At 57.6% G+C, this 16,086-nt stretch overlaps 1 protein-coding gene across 1 annotated transcript in view; it reads left to right on the plus strand.

Moving 5' to 3' along the window:
• The first annotated feature begins 3,195 nt into the window (after window positions 1-3,195).
• Window positions 3,196-16,086, plus strand: part of EML1 (EMAP like 1) — a 200,833-nt gene continuing 187,942 nt past the window's right edge. Inside the window, exon 1 of the mRNA XM_047863455.1 lies at window positions 3,196-3,349. Within this exon, the coding sequence (XP_047719411.1) occupies window positions 3,322-3,349 (28 nt within the window). The 5' untranslated portion in view covers window positions 3,196-3,321. The remainder of the gene's footprint in view (window positions 3,350-16,086) is intronic.

Raw genomic sequence — 16,086 nt, forward strand, 5'->3', positions numbered from 1 at the left:
GCCTGCATACAGGAGGTCGGCTCTGGCGGCTGGACACTGGGAGGCCTGTTTGGGTGGGACCCCAGGGCGGACCCACTGACGGCTGCGGGGGGGCGGGCGGACGGCCCCTCCGAGGCTTCTGGGTCCTGGTGCTCAGCCTCTCCACAGTCTCCCATTTTGGGATGAGAAACCGAGGCGAGGGTCAGCTTGTCCCAGTGGCCGAGGGGGGCTGGCAGAGTGGCATCCAACCCAGGCCCTGTGACACTGACAGGGTGCTCCTCCCGGCCCTGGTCCTGCAGTGCACCCGGCAGTGGCCGAGGTGAGGGGTTCTGTCTGGGGCGCCAGGTGGCTTGGGGCGGGGGGGGGGCTCTTGCTGCAGCACCGCTGTATGTCCAGCGCTGGGCACACCCGTGCCACCCTGGACCGGGCAACTGGCAGTCTCGAGGGGTGCCCTGAGGTGAGTTCGCGTGTGCTTCTCTGTGGACCCAGCTCATCCCAGGGAGCCCAGAGCAGGTGCTGCAGGAGACAAGACCCGAGCGTGGCCCCATGGGACCGGGCACGCCCTCGTGGGTTCCCCCTGCCCCCAGCCCGGCCCAGGGCCAAGTACATAGGAGGTGCTCGTAAATGCTCTGCTGATGTGGAAATAGAGGCACAGAGAGGGGCCAGGACCTACGCAAGGCCACACAGCAGAGCAGGTCTGACCCCGCCCGGGGTAGGGGGGGACAGCTGAGTGCTGAGTGGAGGGCTTGCAGGTGGGTTCCAGCGCCACCACCCCCCCCCCCCGGCCCCGCCCGCCCCTAGGAATGTCGCTGCCACCCTCGGAGATTTGGTGGCCCTGTCGCTGCTTCGTTATCTCCTATCTCCATCAGTCCTCAAACCCTGGCAGGTGAGACTCCTCCCACTTAGCAGGTGGGGAGGCCCTGAGGCCCTCTCCTCTCCTCCCCTCTCCTTGCTGACTTGCATCAGCTTCTTGCCCACACCCGCCCAAGGCACAGGGCCGCTGCCTTTCCATTCCCAGAGAGCTCACCTGGAATCGAGTTAGGAGGGGGGAGGGAGGAGGGGAAATCCTGGGGAGGAAGGGGTGGGACTGTGAGGTTCTAGAGATAGTTCCTCTTGCTTTTTTTTTTTTTTTTTTGTCTTTTCTCACGTAAAAACCTCAGGAGGGACCCAGGATGGCCCCCAGTCCTGGTTTGCCTCTGATCGAGGGCTCCCAGGGTGCAGGTAGGACTTTCAGGGCTGAAGTAGGGAAACCAGCACAAGCTGGTCACCCTCGAGGGGCCCCCAAGCCATTTAATCTAACCCCACAGTGAACTCCCTTCACTGTGTCCTCGTCCAGTGGCTGTGCAGCCCTGCTTACATCCCTCCAGTGACAGTGAGCTCACTATCAGACAGCAGGAGGTGGACAAAACCAGGGTCAGGCACTGGCCACAGTGAGGTCGGTTTGTGGAGAACACAGGGGAGCCTGGCCCACCTTCAGGGACAGCCAGACAAGGCTTCACAGGGTTGGAGATGGGGGGAGGACAGGGAATTCCTGACCAAGGGAACAGCACAGGCAAAGGCCCGGAGGCCTGGAGCCACCGTATAGGGATTGAATTCCTTTGCTATCACCTCTGACAGTTTGTGTGACTGCAGCTGTCCCCCACCCATCTCCAAAAGGCAGTTCCTTCGGAAACATGGTGGCCTGGGCTCCCCTGTCTTCACTCCCCGGGTGTCTGAGCTGGGAAAGGCATCAGTGCCTTTGTTTCTTCTTCTTCTTGAATGTTTTATTTTTAAGAGAAAGCAGAGTGGGCGAGGGGCAGAGAGAGGGGGACAGAGGATCCAAGGTGAGCTCTGTACTGAGAGCAATGAGCAGCCCAATGAGGGGTTCAAACTCAGGAACTATGAGGTCATGACCTGAGCCAAAGTCAGACGCTCAACCGACTGAGCCACCCAGGCGCCCCAAGGCCTCAGTGCCTTTGAAGAGCTGCTGGGCCTCTGAATGCTGTTTCCTGCCCCTCGCCTCTTTTGGAGGCTCATGGACCCTTAAGCACAGTGTCTGCCCCCTCTTCCAAGAAGCCTTCCCTGACTTCCCTAGCCTTGGATGCCACCCCTTCCACAAACGTCAACCACCTGTCCTCGGAATCATCATCACCTCCAGCCCCTGCCGGGGACACCTGCCACCCTCCAGTCCCAGTTGAGCTTTCCTGGTCCTCTTCTGTGCACCTGCTGGTCTCTATTCCCGGAATGCCCTCTCTTCCCCTGAAAAAACCTGCTTATTCCTCAAAGGCATAACTCAAACGCCAGATCTTCCAGGAAGCCCTCCCGTATCTCTCCGATTGGGGTCGATCACCACCCTCTCTCCTTCTCTTTAAGCCACTTTACTCCTTCTAGGCCCTGCGTGCAGAACTGGGTAGACCTGGAGCCCTGGGGGGCTCAGCGACGCCCAGCCCTGGCATGATGCCTCTGGGAACTGAGCCCAGAGCCTCCCACTTGCCTCCCTGCCCTGGTCTCTGGCCCAGGCCCTTGTGGGGACCCAAGAGAAGGACCACCCTGCCTCTTAGGCAAGCACACGGCAAGTGTATACTAAGTGTTTGTTGAGATGTGTTCTCCCAACCGGTATTTCCTGAGGACCCACTCTGTGCCCGACCCTGAGTCACATGGATGCCCCCAGGGATCCATCTCTACCCCCCCCCCAGAGCACCCCCAGCACACGTGGAGCAGCCGGCACCCCACAAGGTGCCCAAAAGTGGCTGCTCTTGGTCTGCCCAATGAAGGCAAGGGCCACGCCTTCCCGTAGGCTTGGAGACAGACAGTCAGGCTCCAGAGTCCAGCTCTGGTCACACCCCGAACCGGCCGGGTGGCCTTGGGTGGGTCGTGGCCGCTCCAGAGAGCTAAGACGACAACCACGGACTCAGTGGGGGCATCCCTCCGTCATCTCCTCCAGTGGTCGTTAAAGCCACTCACTGGCCAGGTGGAACCATTCCCAGGGAGAGGAGGCTGTGGGTGTTCTGGGGTCTCCAGGGCTGGGGCTGGGCTCTTGGGGACTGCCCGAGCACCCAGGGGTGCAGCAGCCTCGCAGGAAACATTCCGAGGCAGCCCGGGAGAGGCCCAGGGCAGGGGAGGGCAGTGCCCAGATTTATCCACCAATCCTGCGGGCTTCTGGCTCTGGAGCGCGTTCTTATCTGCCCAGCCCAGCATGGGGGGGCGGTGGGGGCAGCCGGGCCGGCTGGGGCGGGACGCTGCCTGGGGACTGGACGCAGAGCAGGCCCGGCAGCCCCAAGCCCCACCAGGTGGGTGACAGCCACTGACGGCTCTGAGCGTCCCTGCAGGCTGGTGGCCGGCTGCCCGCCCGTCTCCTGCACCATGTCGGACGGCGAGGGCCCCTCGGCCGGTGAGTGGCAGTGCTATATTTACCCACCGCGTCTCCGGTTGCAGAGCCAAAGCTCCTGGTCGCTGAGGGCACCGGGCGCCCCCACCCCAGGCTGCAGGCAGCTGTGGGGCCGGACCCCCTTCCTCCCAGCCTGATGCCTGATGGGGGGGGGGCGGGGGAGGGCCGTGCTCCTGGAAGGGGAACTGGACTTTCAAAGCTAAGTTCTGCTGCACCCCCTGCCTTCCCGATGGGGCTAGAGCAGGGGGCTGTGGCCGCTGCAAACCCCTCCCGCCGCCAGCGGGGGGTGCGGAGCTCACCCCCACAGTGCGGCGGGGTCTGGACTGGGCCCCTCAGTGGGCTCGGGGTGCCATGGGCCCCCACGACCGCATGCAAACGAGTGTGTGTGAACACTGATCCGGGGTGGGGGAGCCTACAGCTGCCATCTGATTCCCCAAAGGTCTGAGACCTCCGGGAAGTTCTGAGCCCCCGGCCTGCCTGCACAAGGCACAGGACCCCGCGGGTCCCCAAATCCTCTAGGTTGGAAACGGCCAGGGACGCAAAGGCAGAGGGGTGCTCGGATACTGGGGTCTGCTCACGTGCCCCTGCCCTCCCCGGGGCAAGGGGTCTGGTGGGCACTGGCTGCCTGTGCCCCTGCCTGGCCACCCTTGGCTCCTTCCAGTTGAAGACGAGCTCTGGGGTGGACATCTCTGAGGCTCAGAGCCCGTAAGTGAAAAAAGGGACAGTGGTAATAGTTCCTCACCCACAGGTGGTTGGGAAGGTTCACTGTGCCGGCGGGCGAAAGCCTATCTGTTGGTGCCGGGTGTGCAGTGAGGACTTGGTGGTGGCTTCGTGGAAGCAGCAGGTGGAGGGTCCTGGGCAGGAGGCCAGAGGCTCAGGAGCCTGTGTATCCCGGTCCGGCCCCTCCAGCTGCGGCTTGTTGCCTAAGACACGGCACGGCAGTGGCCCATGGATCCCTTATCTGCCAAGCACCGCCGTGGAGAATCCTGGGCACGTCTGGCTGTCCTGGGGTCCTGGGGTAGATTATGAGTGATGGCAGTGTGCCCCCTCCCCTCCCCCGCATGGTGTCTGAGGGACCATCCGGGCGCCTGGACCTGGCCAAGTCGGAATTGGAACTCTGCGTGTGTGTGTGTGTGTTGGGGAGGGGGACACTGACAAAAATGGCCTGACCTCACCCTCTTCCGCCAGGCGTCAGTGGTGCTGGCTGCCAGGAATTGTCCGCCGAGGAGCCAGTATGGGGGGGGCGGGGGGCGGGGGGATGTGTGCAGCAAACAGGCCCTTTCTGGCTGGCTCTGCCCACACCTGACACGAACCCGGAATAGCTCTCTCCCTCCACCAGGGACACGGCCCTGCTTTTAGCAGCTTGTAAAACCACCCGCATGTAGATGGGTATTTCAGGAAGGGCCAGAACAATATTTAGCCCAACAGGGCGATGGAATGGGAGCCATGTGCGTGTGTGTGTGTGTGTGTGTGTGTGTGTCCAGGAGGCTGGGAGGAGACACGGCCTTTACTGCCCCTTGGCTGTGTAGGAGACGGTCAGCTGGGTTGGGGGGCGGCAGGTACCACCGTGGCTCTGCCCACCCTCGCTGGGAAAGTCACCTCTGGCAAGCTCAGGACTTGGCCTCCTGCCTGTAAAATACCGTGGGATGCTTTCGGGTCTCTGCCGGGTTGGACTCTCAGTGCAATCTGGTTGGCAGGAGTAAAGACAGCACCTGGGGGCAAGGGTGCGTGTTTGTTTACTGGGGGGGGGGGGGGGGGTCTCCTAGAACGTGTCGTCTAAAGTACCAGACTTTCGGGGCGCCTGGGTGGCGCAGTCAGTTAAGCGTCCGACTTCAGCCAGGTCACGATCTCGCGGTCTGTGAGTTCGAGCCCCGCGTCAGGCTCTGGGCTGATGGCTCAGAGCCTGGAGCCTGTTTCAGATTCTGTGTCTCCCTCTCTCTCTGCCCCTGTTCATGCTCTGTCTCTCTCTGTCCCCAAAATAAATAAAACGTTGGAAAAAAAAATTAAAAAAAAAAAAAAAGTACCAGACTTTCTAGGATGCCAACCCCGTGGCAGTGAATGGGTCCAGGAGACAGCTGTGAAATATTTCTACTTATTTGCACAAACGAATCCCCGGGCCTGGGAAAGTTCTCCGCTCTCCACCCACGACCTGTGTGACCTGTGTGACCTTGGGCAGATTATTCCGGATCACTGTGCTTCAGTTTCCTCATCTGTTAACAATGATAGGACATTAGCTCCTTAAGTTCCAGCGAGGGGTAAGTGACTGGAGGCCTGTAACGCACTTAACATAACACCAGGCTTACTGTTAACAGGTGTAGCTGTTGTAACTACCATTCAGCCAATAAATGAGCTGCAGCCAAAGAGGAAAATGAAAGGAACACGGGGTCTGCTGTGTCTTGTGTCCTGGCCACTTTGGAGACATTGTTCGATCCCTGGAGGGGCATGCATGAACCCCACTGTATAGCTGGGGGAACTGAAGCTCAGAGAGGCAAACAGACTTGTCCAAGTTTGCCCCGTTGGTAAATTACGGTAGAGTCGGGATTCACACCCAGACCAAGAGCCCCATCCAGGAAATCCCACCCTGCTCGCCCAAGGGTGGGGGCTGGGGGTCTTGTAGGCCATCTGCGCTCTCATCTGAACAGCAGCCCTTCCCACTTTGGAGATGGCTAGCCAGTTCTGCATTGTCTCCAATAATTTGGAGCCTGTTAAAAAAAAAAAAAATGTGGTGCCTTGTCACCGTGTCAGGAAAACTTCACAGATCAGGAGCACAGTGGCAGGCAGTCGGCTCCTGGGTTCATGGCCCTGTGCCTGGACAGGGGAGCCTGGAGGCTAAGGTTACCAGGAGTCAACACTGTATTTATAGCAGGAACCCGCCTGCACCGGGAGCTGCCAGCCTGCACAGCACGTCCAGGGAAGGTACTTCCCGTATAGTTGTCTGGATTCTAGGCCTGGCTCTGCAGGGCACGGATGGGCCACTTCCCCGCGGAGACTCCGTTTCCTCGTCTGCAAAACGGGGCCCTACCGCGTCCCTCTGGGGGGCTGGACAGAGGGGCCGGAAGGTGCTGGCTCCACACATCCTGGGTCTGTTGATTGTCTCTTCCTGCCTTTGACCTCGTGGTCTGTCCCCTCCCCTCTCGGCAGAACTCTGCAGGAAGAGAATGCAGCCTCTGTGCTGTCAGTCCCCACATGTTTGGGAAAGTTTCCAGCAAAGCAGTTTTACAGTTCCAAGCACCAAAGAATAGGCCCTTGTATTCTCAGAGGAGCACTGAATGCGAGTGCATGGGAGCCCAGGGTTCGAATCCCTGCTTTACCACTCCCAGGGTCTGTGGCCTTGAGTGAGTCACTTAGCCTCTCTGAGCCTCAGTGGTGAGTCTCCTCACTGCTTTGGAGGGTGTGTGTGGGGGGAGGATGGACACCCCTAACCCAATTAAGTGCTCAGCCAACAGAGGGACTCTCTTTCTCCTGCTGTGCAACCTCCCACCGATGCCGTGCCCCCTCTGGGCCCCAGCCTCCCTGTGTTTGTGCGGTGAGCAGCAGACAGGCCCCCTGTCTTTATCACCTCCCTCAGAGCTCTGCGGGTCCTGGAGCTGTTCCAAGTGATTCAGCCGGGTTGGCGGGGGGAGGGGCGGTGCGCAGCCGACAGCATCTCTCTGGGGTCCCCCAAAGGATCCCCAAGTATCTCTCTTTGCCCGGAAACAAAAAGGTTTTTCTGAGGGTGCAGGGCCTGACATTGGAGTGGGCCACCTGTATCTCACTCAGTTCCTCCCGGTGCCCCCAGAGCCCAGAGAGAGCCCCACTTCCCTGTCCCTCCTTGTCCTGGCCTGGGTTTTACCAACCGACCTCAGGACCTGGGCCTGTGTCTACAAGGAGATTAAAGCAAAACATTTTCATTGTTCAGGACCTACTCTTGGAGAGGAAGTATCTTCCCCCAGGAGAGGTGGCAGGCGTGGTCCCTGGGCCTTGTCAGCTCTCTAGGTGGCTCCCCTCCTGTGATGAGGGCTTCCCCCTTTCTAGGCAAGTAATGGGGTTCGGGTTTCGTCTCTTGGGCAATAGGGAGTCAGTGAGAACTCTAGCCAGGAGGGTACCCGGATTGCTTCCATGTGTGGGGTGGAGGGACTAGAGAATCTAGAGGTCAAGAGGCCCAGGAGGAGGCTGGCAAGATGGTCCTGAGGGGAGAGGGTGAGGCTGATTCAGGAGGGGAAGGGCAGGGGGACCGGGGGGGCCTGGCAACTGTGGAGTGTGGGAGCGGGGAGGCTGCAGGGAGGCCATGGTCTGTGCTGGTGCCCCCATCGGGAAGGTCCACAGGACAGATGCTCGTCTCCAGGGGTTTGGGGGTGACCTGGCAGAGTCCCAGGGTTGGTCTGTAAAAACACATGGGCGGGGGGCACCTGGGGGGCTCAGTCAGTTAAGTGTCCGACTTCGGCCCAGGTCATGATCTCGCGGTTCATGAGTTTGAACCCGGCTTTGGATTCTCTGCTGTCAGCGTGGAGCCTGCTTTGGATCCTCTGTCCCCCCCTCTCTCTGCCCCTTCCCTGCTTGCTCTCTCTCTCTCTTTCTCATCTGGCCTCAGTGCAGCTCTGCCTCCTCCGGGGCCCCTCCCCTGACTCTGCGGTTCCTTGGGGGCCCTGCACCCTTGGAGCGCCCACCCCCGACCGTCTGGTTGAACGGTTCCGGCCTGGACAAGTTGGGTGTCGGGGGATAGATATGTCTGGGTGGCGTTCGTTGCTGTGTGACCCGTAACAAGCCTCCTTTCCTTTTTGGCCTCCGAGGAGCCTACAGGTGACGTGGCCCTGCCCACGTGTCCTGTGTCCCAACAGGAGGCAGGGCTCAGGCCCCAGCTCTGCACCGGCCCTCATCGGGCCCGAGCCCCTCTGAGCAGCAAACGAGTAAACTTTCACTCCTCTTGGTTCAGGTCCCTGCTCCAGAATCTGAAGTGTGTTGCAGGATTTTTTACCACCATACCCGGGGTTCGCTGTCTCACCGCTTCGACGAAGGAAAAGGGGGACACAAAATGAGCAGGAGGCAAAACTTTATTAGAGTAGAAGATCTGGAAGGAAGAAAGCTGTCTTTACAGAGAAGGGACATTGGAAAGTGAACACCAAGGACTATAGGGAGGGTCCCTGTTTTATAAGGTTCTGGTCAGCGTCCCCTTCCCTTCCTTGTTCCTTCCCAGGTTCTACCCTTGCTGGCTTGAGAGCTGTAGGCACTGGGTCGTCCACTCCCCTTGGCTTGTTTCCATTGTGTAAGGGGTGGCCTAAGGCCATACTTAGGTCTTGGGTCACATTCCAGAGGGGAAACCTGAGGGGGGTAGGTGGGCTCTCTTCCATTCTTAAGAGGAACCTTACGCCTGAGGGGGCTTGCTGTAGTCCGACCCTCTCAGCATTGTTCCAGAACAGGTGTTTTTCCCCACCCAGGGACCCCAGGACCAAATCTTTCCCTCTCTGCCTACTGAATCCTAGTCTCCTATCATCATACCCTTCGGGGGGCCTTAACGCTTATGACAAGAATATACAGGTTACAAGCTGTTGGGAATTCAACTTGGAAATGCAAGTTACCATGTCTGTTCTTTTAAGGGATTGGGTTCATTCTAAACAGGTTTTTTTTTTTTTAAATGTTTGTTTATTTTTGAGAGAGGGAGACACAGAGTGCAAGTGGGGGAGGGGGAAGGAGAGAGGGAGACACAGAATCCGAAGCAGGCTCCAGGCTCCAGGCTCCGAGCTGTCATCACAGAGCCAGACACGGGGCTCGAACCCACGAACTGTGAGATCACGCCCTGAGCCGAAGTCAGACGCTTAACCGACTGAGCCACCCAGGGTTCATTCTAATTGAGCGTTCTTGAGAGAGCAAGAGGGATTTTTTTTAAAAACTTCATTATGCGTTTAAAATAAAACGAAGCTGCTGGTGTTTGCAACGACTTGACTGTATTTTCTCGAATCTATGCAGTCAGAATAAAATACGAAAGTTGGTGGCTGAGACGGGTGAAAGATAGACATCGTCATCCACAGCTGCTGATTTCAAATCTTTATATTCATCAAAACAGGACCTTTGTTTTTTACCGACTGTGTCACTCAGGATGGGTCCAGTATGCTCTGGAAAAGAACAAATCTCAGTGGCTTAAGGCAACAAAGGTGTACTTCTGGCTCATGCAAAGTCCTTTGCGGATCTGGGTAACTCTCAGGGTGGGTGACCTAGGCGGTGGCTCAACCGAATGCCTCCATAGGGACCCATGTTTCCCCCGTTATGAAGCAGGCAAAAAGAGAGACAGAGACGCCACACGGACGATTAAATGCTCCCATGCAAAAATGGCCCCTGCTGCCACTGTTGGAATTTACTGGCTCAAGCAAGTCACGTGACCACACCTAATGGCAAGAGGGCGGAGTACGGCCCTCCACTCGTGAACCACTGTATCTGCCCCCCATTGACTTTTGTTCCCAGTTGACTGAAAAAAAAAAAAAAGTCATCTATTTTTATTATGAAATGTTCGGAGCGTACCGTCTGAGCTGTGGTCTGGAAGCATCTGAAATGCAGATTATGAGTCGTTCCAACATGCAGATCACAAAGCAAGGGGCAAGATTTTTCAAAACCTGTTCTTTCCCACAGAGTTAAATTTGCATTTAAAAGCATAAACACACATTTCTGAAAAATTTGGCCACACCACCAGCAAGGAAAGGCGTAACCGAGAGGAACATGAGCTGCTAATTGCCAAAAAGCTGTAGTGATTTATTATTTGCTAAGGGGCCAAAGAGGGGGTTAGGGCTGGATAGCTCCTGAGGCCGTCTAATCAACAAACTCAACGGATAAAGAGATGAGGTCTGAGATTAGAAAGAAATGATTACAGAGGGGCGCCTGGGTGGCTCAGTCAGTTAAGCGACCGACTCTTGATTTGGGCTCAGGTCATGATCTCACAGTTTGTGAGTTCGAGCCCCACGCCGTGGTGATGGTACGGAGCCTGCTTGGGATTCTCTCTCTCCCTCTCTCTGTCTCTGCCCCTCCAGTGCTCACACGCTCGCTCTCTCTCTCTCTCTCTCTCAAAATAGATAAAATAAACTTAAAAAAATTCTTTTTAAAAAGAAACGATCATAGAAACGTATTGGAAAGTAAACTATGAGTCTGTGCTTCATCTCTCTGACACAGACACTGTTTCCTTGATCCCACGACACCGCCACACAAAGGCTGTGCAGCCAGTTTAGCAAGAGGCTTCCCACTGGACTTGTAATAACAAATAACGACTTTAAGTACGAATTTGCAGCCTACGGAGGGCCGTGGCCGCGAACGCCGTACGTCGTTTTGTGTAATGAGGTGAGAGCTGGTTTTAAAAGATCGTTTGCAAAGGCTGGAGGTTGTCTCTAAGCCCTTCTATAAGGGGCGAGGGTGTCAGTCGAATGGCTAGAATAAAGCCGGAATGTGGGTTGGGGTCGGTGGAGTCGGTGCTGGGGATCAGATGCCCCTGCAGCCCTGGACCCCACGTTCCAACCTCGAAGCCAAACTGTCTGGAGAACTCTCTACCTAGTATAAACACACCCTCTAGAGTTCCCGCCTCATTTGTTTCGGGCGGAAAAACATGTCAAAGCCCTGGCGCACTTGCGGAAGACAGAAGACATCCTTCTTAGTGCTCCTCTCTGGAGGAGCCCGCGGTCTCAGTGGACCACCTGACTTTGGCGTGTGCGTGGGTCCCGCCGCGTGAGGGAAGGGCTGGGGCCTCGGCCCGGGGAGGCCCCTGGGGGGCAGCTGACCGGAGGAGTTGTGCGCAGGTCCCCCGGAGCCCTACAGGGAGGCAAAAAGGGACTGGCCGGTGATACACAGGCTGCGGGCTCCACGCAGGGCCCTGGGGGCCCACTGGGCACCGTTCCTTTTGGTTGGGGGGCGACGGCTTTATTGAGATGTAATTCACATATCACTCAGTGCACCCACCTCAAGGGTACAAGTCAGGGCATTTTGGTCTATTCACCGAGTTGTGCAACTATCCTCACAGTGAGTTTTAGAACTTTTTAATCGCCTTGAAAAGAAATCCCTGCCCATTAACCGCCCTTCTCAGCCCCTGGCGGCCACTATTCTTTCTGTCTCTGTGGATTTCCCCGTTCTGGACATTTCCTATAAATGGAACCACACAATACGTGGCCTTTGGTGACTGTCTCCTTTCGCTTCACATAACTTTTTTTTTTTTGATGTTTATTTTTGAGAGAGAGAGAGAGAGAGAGAGAGAATGAGTGGGGGAGAGGCAGAGAGAGAGGGAGACAGAATCCAAAGCAGGCTCCAGGCTCTGAGCCATCAGCACAGAACCCGGTGCGGGGCTTGAACCCATGAACCGCGAGATCGTGACCTGAGCTGAAGTCAGACGCTCAACGGACTGAGCCACCCGGGCGCCCCCTTGTGACGTTTTTAGGTCCCTCCACATTGTGGTCTTAGTGCTTCATTCCTCTTGCGGACAAATACTCTCCCCTTGTACGGGGAGACCATGTGTTATTTAACCAGCCATCAGCCTAAATGATGGACATTTAGGTTGTTTCTCCTTTTCGGCGATCATGACCAACACGGCTACAGACACTAGTGCCCGACTTCCTGTGTGAACCGATGTTTTCGTGGCTCTTGGGCGGCCACCTCGAGGTGACGTTGCTGGAGCCTAGGGTGGCTCCACGTTGAACCGAGGAGCCCCCGGACGGCTTCCCACAGTGGCTGCACCAGTGCACGCCCCTGCAGCAGAGCAGGAGCGTTCCTGTTCTCCACATCCTTGCCACACCTGCTGTGGTCCCCTTGCCTCCAGCCATCCTAGTGGGTGTGAAGGGATCTCACTGTGGTTTTGACTTGCCTTTCCCTTGTCACTAATGGCGTTGTCTCTCCGTGTCCTCATTGGCATCACCTCTCGCCTCGGAGACCTTAAGCCTCAAGATCTTCATCTGTAAAATGGTGACAGCAACAGAGCCTGCCTCACAGGCAGCGGTGAGGGTTCAGTGAGATAGTTTGAGGGCCTTGGCGCGGAGGGGCTGCCCAGCACGTGTTTCCTCTGAGGGCTGGCGTGAGGGAGGGGACTCGGAGGAAGCTGGAAACCTGGAGGTTTCTGCAAATCCCAAGCCCATTTAGAAAAGGACAGGCCTCATCAGAGAACGTGCTGGCTGACACTGGCCGGGCCCTGGGGGAGTCCTTCCCCAGCTGCCGGGCTGGGCAGGCCATGTGACCCGGCCGCGTCCGCACAAACCCCGGGGAGAGGCAGATGAGGCAGGGGTCCGGCCCGCACGCTCCGGGAAGATAAGCCTGGCCCGACATTCGGGTTTCTGGTGAGAGACACCTGCCCGTTGTTCTTATCGTAAGTTATCGGGCCTCCTCCTTTTGACTACGCTCGAGGCTGGTCACGTTGCCCTCCCTGGACTCGCGAGCTTCCGTCTGTCAATGGAGAGCTCTGGAAATAGGCCAGGAGCATCCTCCCGTGAGCTTGGGCGGGAGCCTGGGGCCTGGCCGAGGTGCCGACGGTCAGGCTGATTGTGTAGCTGGGAACCTGAGCCGGGAGCCGAGCCAGGAGCCGGGCAGGAGGCGAGGGAACACGATCGGGTCATCACGAGTGGAAAACAAATCCACCTCCAGATAAGGCTCATCGGGCTGCCCCGCAGGGAAGCTTGCATGGTCTCTCTGGAGCCCAGCGGGAGAAACGCACGGAGCCCGCCCTGACGGCCCTGGATGTTCAGTTGAGCCTATCATCTGGGAGAGGTGGGTCTTTCCCCCAGGGGACCCCAGACTCTGGTGCAGGGTACGGGTGCTGCAGCGGGCGGGAATGCCAGGCTCTTCGCTCGCCCTGTCACTGTGCCCAGGGCCACTCGGGGCAGCAGGCGAGAGGCAGGCACGGGATTGTGGCTGGGGAATCAGTCAGAGAGAGGGACACGGGCCGTTGAGCTCTGCTACCTGGCGCTGTGTGACCTTTGCAAGCCAAAGAGTCTCTCTGGGCCTTTGTTTGCTCGTGTGTAAAATGCATGAGGCCGCCAAGCATGAACGAAATAGCGCGTGTGGTCAAGGGCAGGGTGGGGGGCGAGACCACGCCTTTCTCGTCTGCCGCCCATCAGGGAATGTTTGTTGAACGACTGCCGGACTGAATACCGTTGTTGCTGTTTCTCTGCACCGAGTCACCTGGGACCACCACGTGCTGGGACCCCGAGGCGTCTCTGGGGTGTAGACTGCACCACACGGTCTGAGACAGGACGTGTACCCAGCCCCAGTGAGCCCGTCAGCTTCCGGCCATCCCCCCCAAGCCCTCCTGCTCTTGCCCCGTCCGGCTGTGGCGTGTGTTCATTTCCTGGGGTATAAAACAAAGGCAATTAATTGTCGCGGGGCGCCTGGGTGACTCAGTCAGTTAAGCGTCTGGCTCTTGATTTTGGCTCAGGTCACGATCTCACGGTTGGTGAGTTCAAGCCCTGCGCGGGGCTCCGTGCTGACAGCAAGGAGCCTGCTTGGGATTCCCTCTCTCTCTCTCTCTCTCTCTCTCTGCTCCTCTCCTGCTCACTCTCTCTCTTTCAAAATAAACAAATAAACGTTAAAAAAAAAACCAGAAATTAATTTTCTTGCAGGTCGGGAGGCCCAAAGTCTGACGCTAGGCTCACTGCGGTGAAAGCCCAGATGTCAGCAGGGCCGTGTTCTCACTGGGGGAGAGTCCGTCCCTGGCCTCTTCCAGCTTGGGGTCGTTCTCCTTGACTTGTGGCCGCATCCTTCCCATCTCCGCCTCTGGGGCCACATGGTCCCCCTTCTGCGCCTCAGATCTCTGTCTGCTTCCCTCTTATAAGTACTCTCACTTTGGCATTTAGGACCATCTGGATAATCCAGGATAGTCCCCCCTCCCGCATCTCAGGATCCTTAATTACATCTGCGAAGACCCCCTCCCCATATATGGTAATGGTAACTTTCAAAGGATCCTGTGATTAGAGTCTGGTATCTTCAGCCCCGACACAGGATTCCCCAGAAGCTTGCGGCCTCCCAGGGCTCTGGCTGGGGACCCAGGGAGATAGTCTGAGGGTCTCAGATCCACCCCCCCCCCCCGCCCCCACACACAGATTTCTCCTCTCTGGGCTCTCCAGGCTTTTCCTTTGAAACAGAAAGGGAAGTTTTTGGATTCAGAAACCCTTTTAATCTTTCTATGAAATGCAGGTACCAAGTCAGTTGTCTCCGAAAAGACTCAGGCTAAGCTGAGAGTCCTAGCAAGCCACAGCCTCAGTTCGGGGCTGTGACCTCTGTCCAGAAAGGGACAGCCACCGAGGGTCTCACAGAAGCTGGGGGTGGCCAGAGGAGATGTCACCCTGCCCAGACGCTGGTGCCCGGCCCAGAGAAGATGCCGGACAGGAATTAGTTACCCCGCCTCCCGCCTTCCTCAGTTGCCCCGTCTGTGAAACGAACCGGTCTAGAGCAGGTGTCTCTAGAGGTGTTTCAGGTGAAGTTCTAGGGTCTGTGAAGGGGAATGAAAAAAGAAAAGAAAAGAAACTGTAAGTAATTGCTCACTTAACCGCTAATCACGTCCTGAGCACCTGCTGTTGGCCAGGCCACTGCTGGGTCCTGGGCACACAGAGGATGGTCTGTCACAGCTGGACAGAAAGACAAATTAGCAGATGGACAAGGAGAGGCCGGTGAACCGTGTGCGAGGGCTCGAGAGTTACAGGGACGGCTTCCCGGAGGAGGTGATCCCAAGCCAGGTCTTGAGGGATGAATGGGAGGTGACAAGGGAGAGAAGGGTCTTCCGGACCAGAGGGCGCATGGAAGGCACCGGGGCCCAGGAGAGCACGGCCATCCAGGGCCTGGGGAAGAGCCGAGGCTCAGGTGTGCTAGAGACAGCCTTGCAGGGGGGTCTTCCTATTACCAAGTGAGTCCTGCTGCTCAGACAGCACGGGAGCAGAGGCAGGAGCAGTAGTGAGCCATCAGTCCTTCAGCAAACACGTACGGAGCAGCTGCAAAGAAGGCGTCGTCCCTTTCCTCGCGGGGCTGACGCCCCAGAAACAGAACACACAACCAAACTGTGGCGATGAGGGTGAAAAGGATGGAGGGAGCACTATGACTCAGGGAAGAGAGGTGAACCCAAAGAGTGAGTCCTGGACGCATCTGGGGGAAGGTCGTTCCTGGCGGAAGGAGACAGCAGGTGCCACCACCCGGCAGTGGGAGTCCCTGGTGTTTCCAAAGAACACGAGCGGGGTCAGTTTGGGTGGGAGATGAGCTCCGAGGGGAGGGGGCAGAAAGATAGCGCGGGACCCTTTCGCGGGCTGAGAGGGGACACTGGTTTGGGCCCTGAGTGAGACGGGAGCCATGGAGGGTTTGGAGCAGAGGAGGGACCAGATCTCACGTGGGTTTTACAAGCAAGTGGCAGCAAGGAGGGATGGTAATTCCCAGAGGTTCTGAGCAGCAGAAGACAAGAGACGTCAAGCCCAAGGCCCTGGGGCCAGCCCGTGTGGGATCATCACGCGTGGCGTCCTGGGGGCAGCTCCTCCAGAGGCAGTGGTAATGGACCCCGCCAGCGGCCGGCTCTTGGTTCTAACGCGCTGGGAGCTCGAGTTCTTTCGTCTTGAGACAGCACCGAAGGCACAGCCCCCGAGAGGCATTGCTTGACCTTACCCAGGAAGATGCTTATCACCGGACTCCCAGACGTCAGGTCTTGAGACGACAACACACACACGGGCACGTACTCATGTGGGTCTCGTACCCAACACCGGGGCTGCTAGATGGAACACAGGCGTGCAATTAGCTCCGAATTTCAGATCATCAGCGGGCGATCTTTTAAG

The sequence above is a fragment of the Prionailurus viverrinus genome, chromosome B3 (genome assembly GCF_022837055.1).
Source record: "Prionailurus viverrinus isolate Anna chromosome B3, UM_Priviv_1.0, whole genome shotgun sequence".
NCBI classification, from domain to species: domain Eukaryota; kingdom Metazoa; phylum Chordata; class Mammalia; order Carnivora; family Felidae; genus Prionailurus; species Prionailurus viverrinus.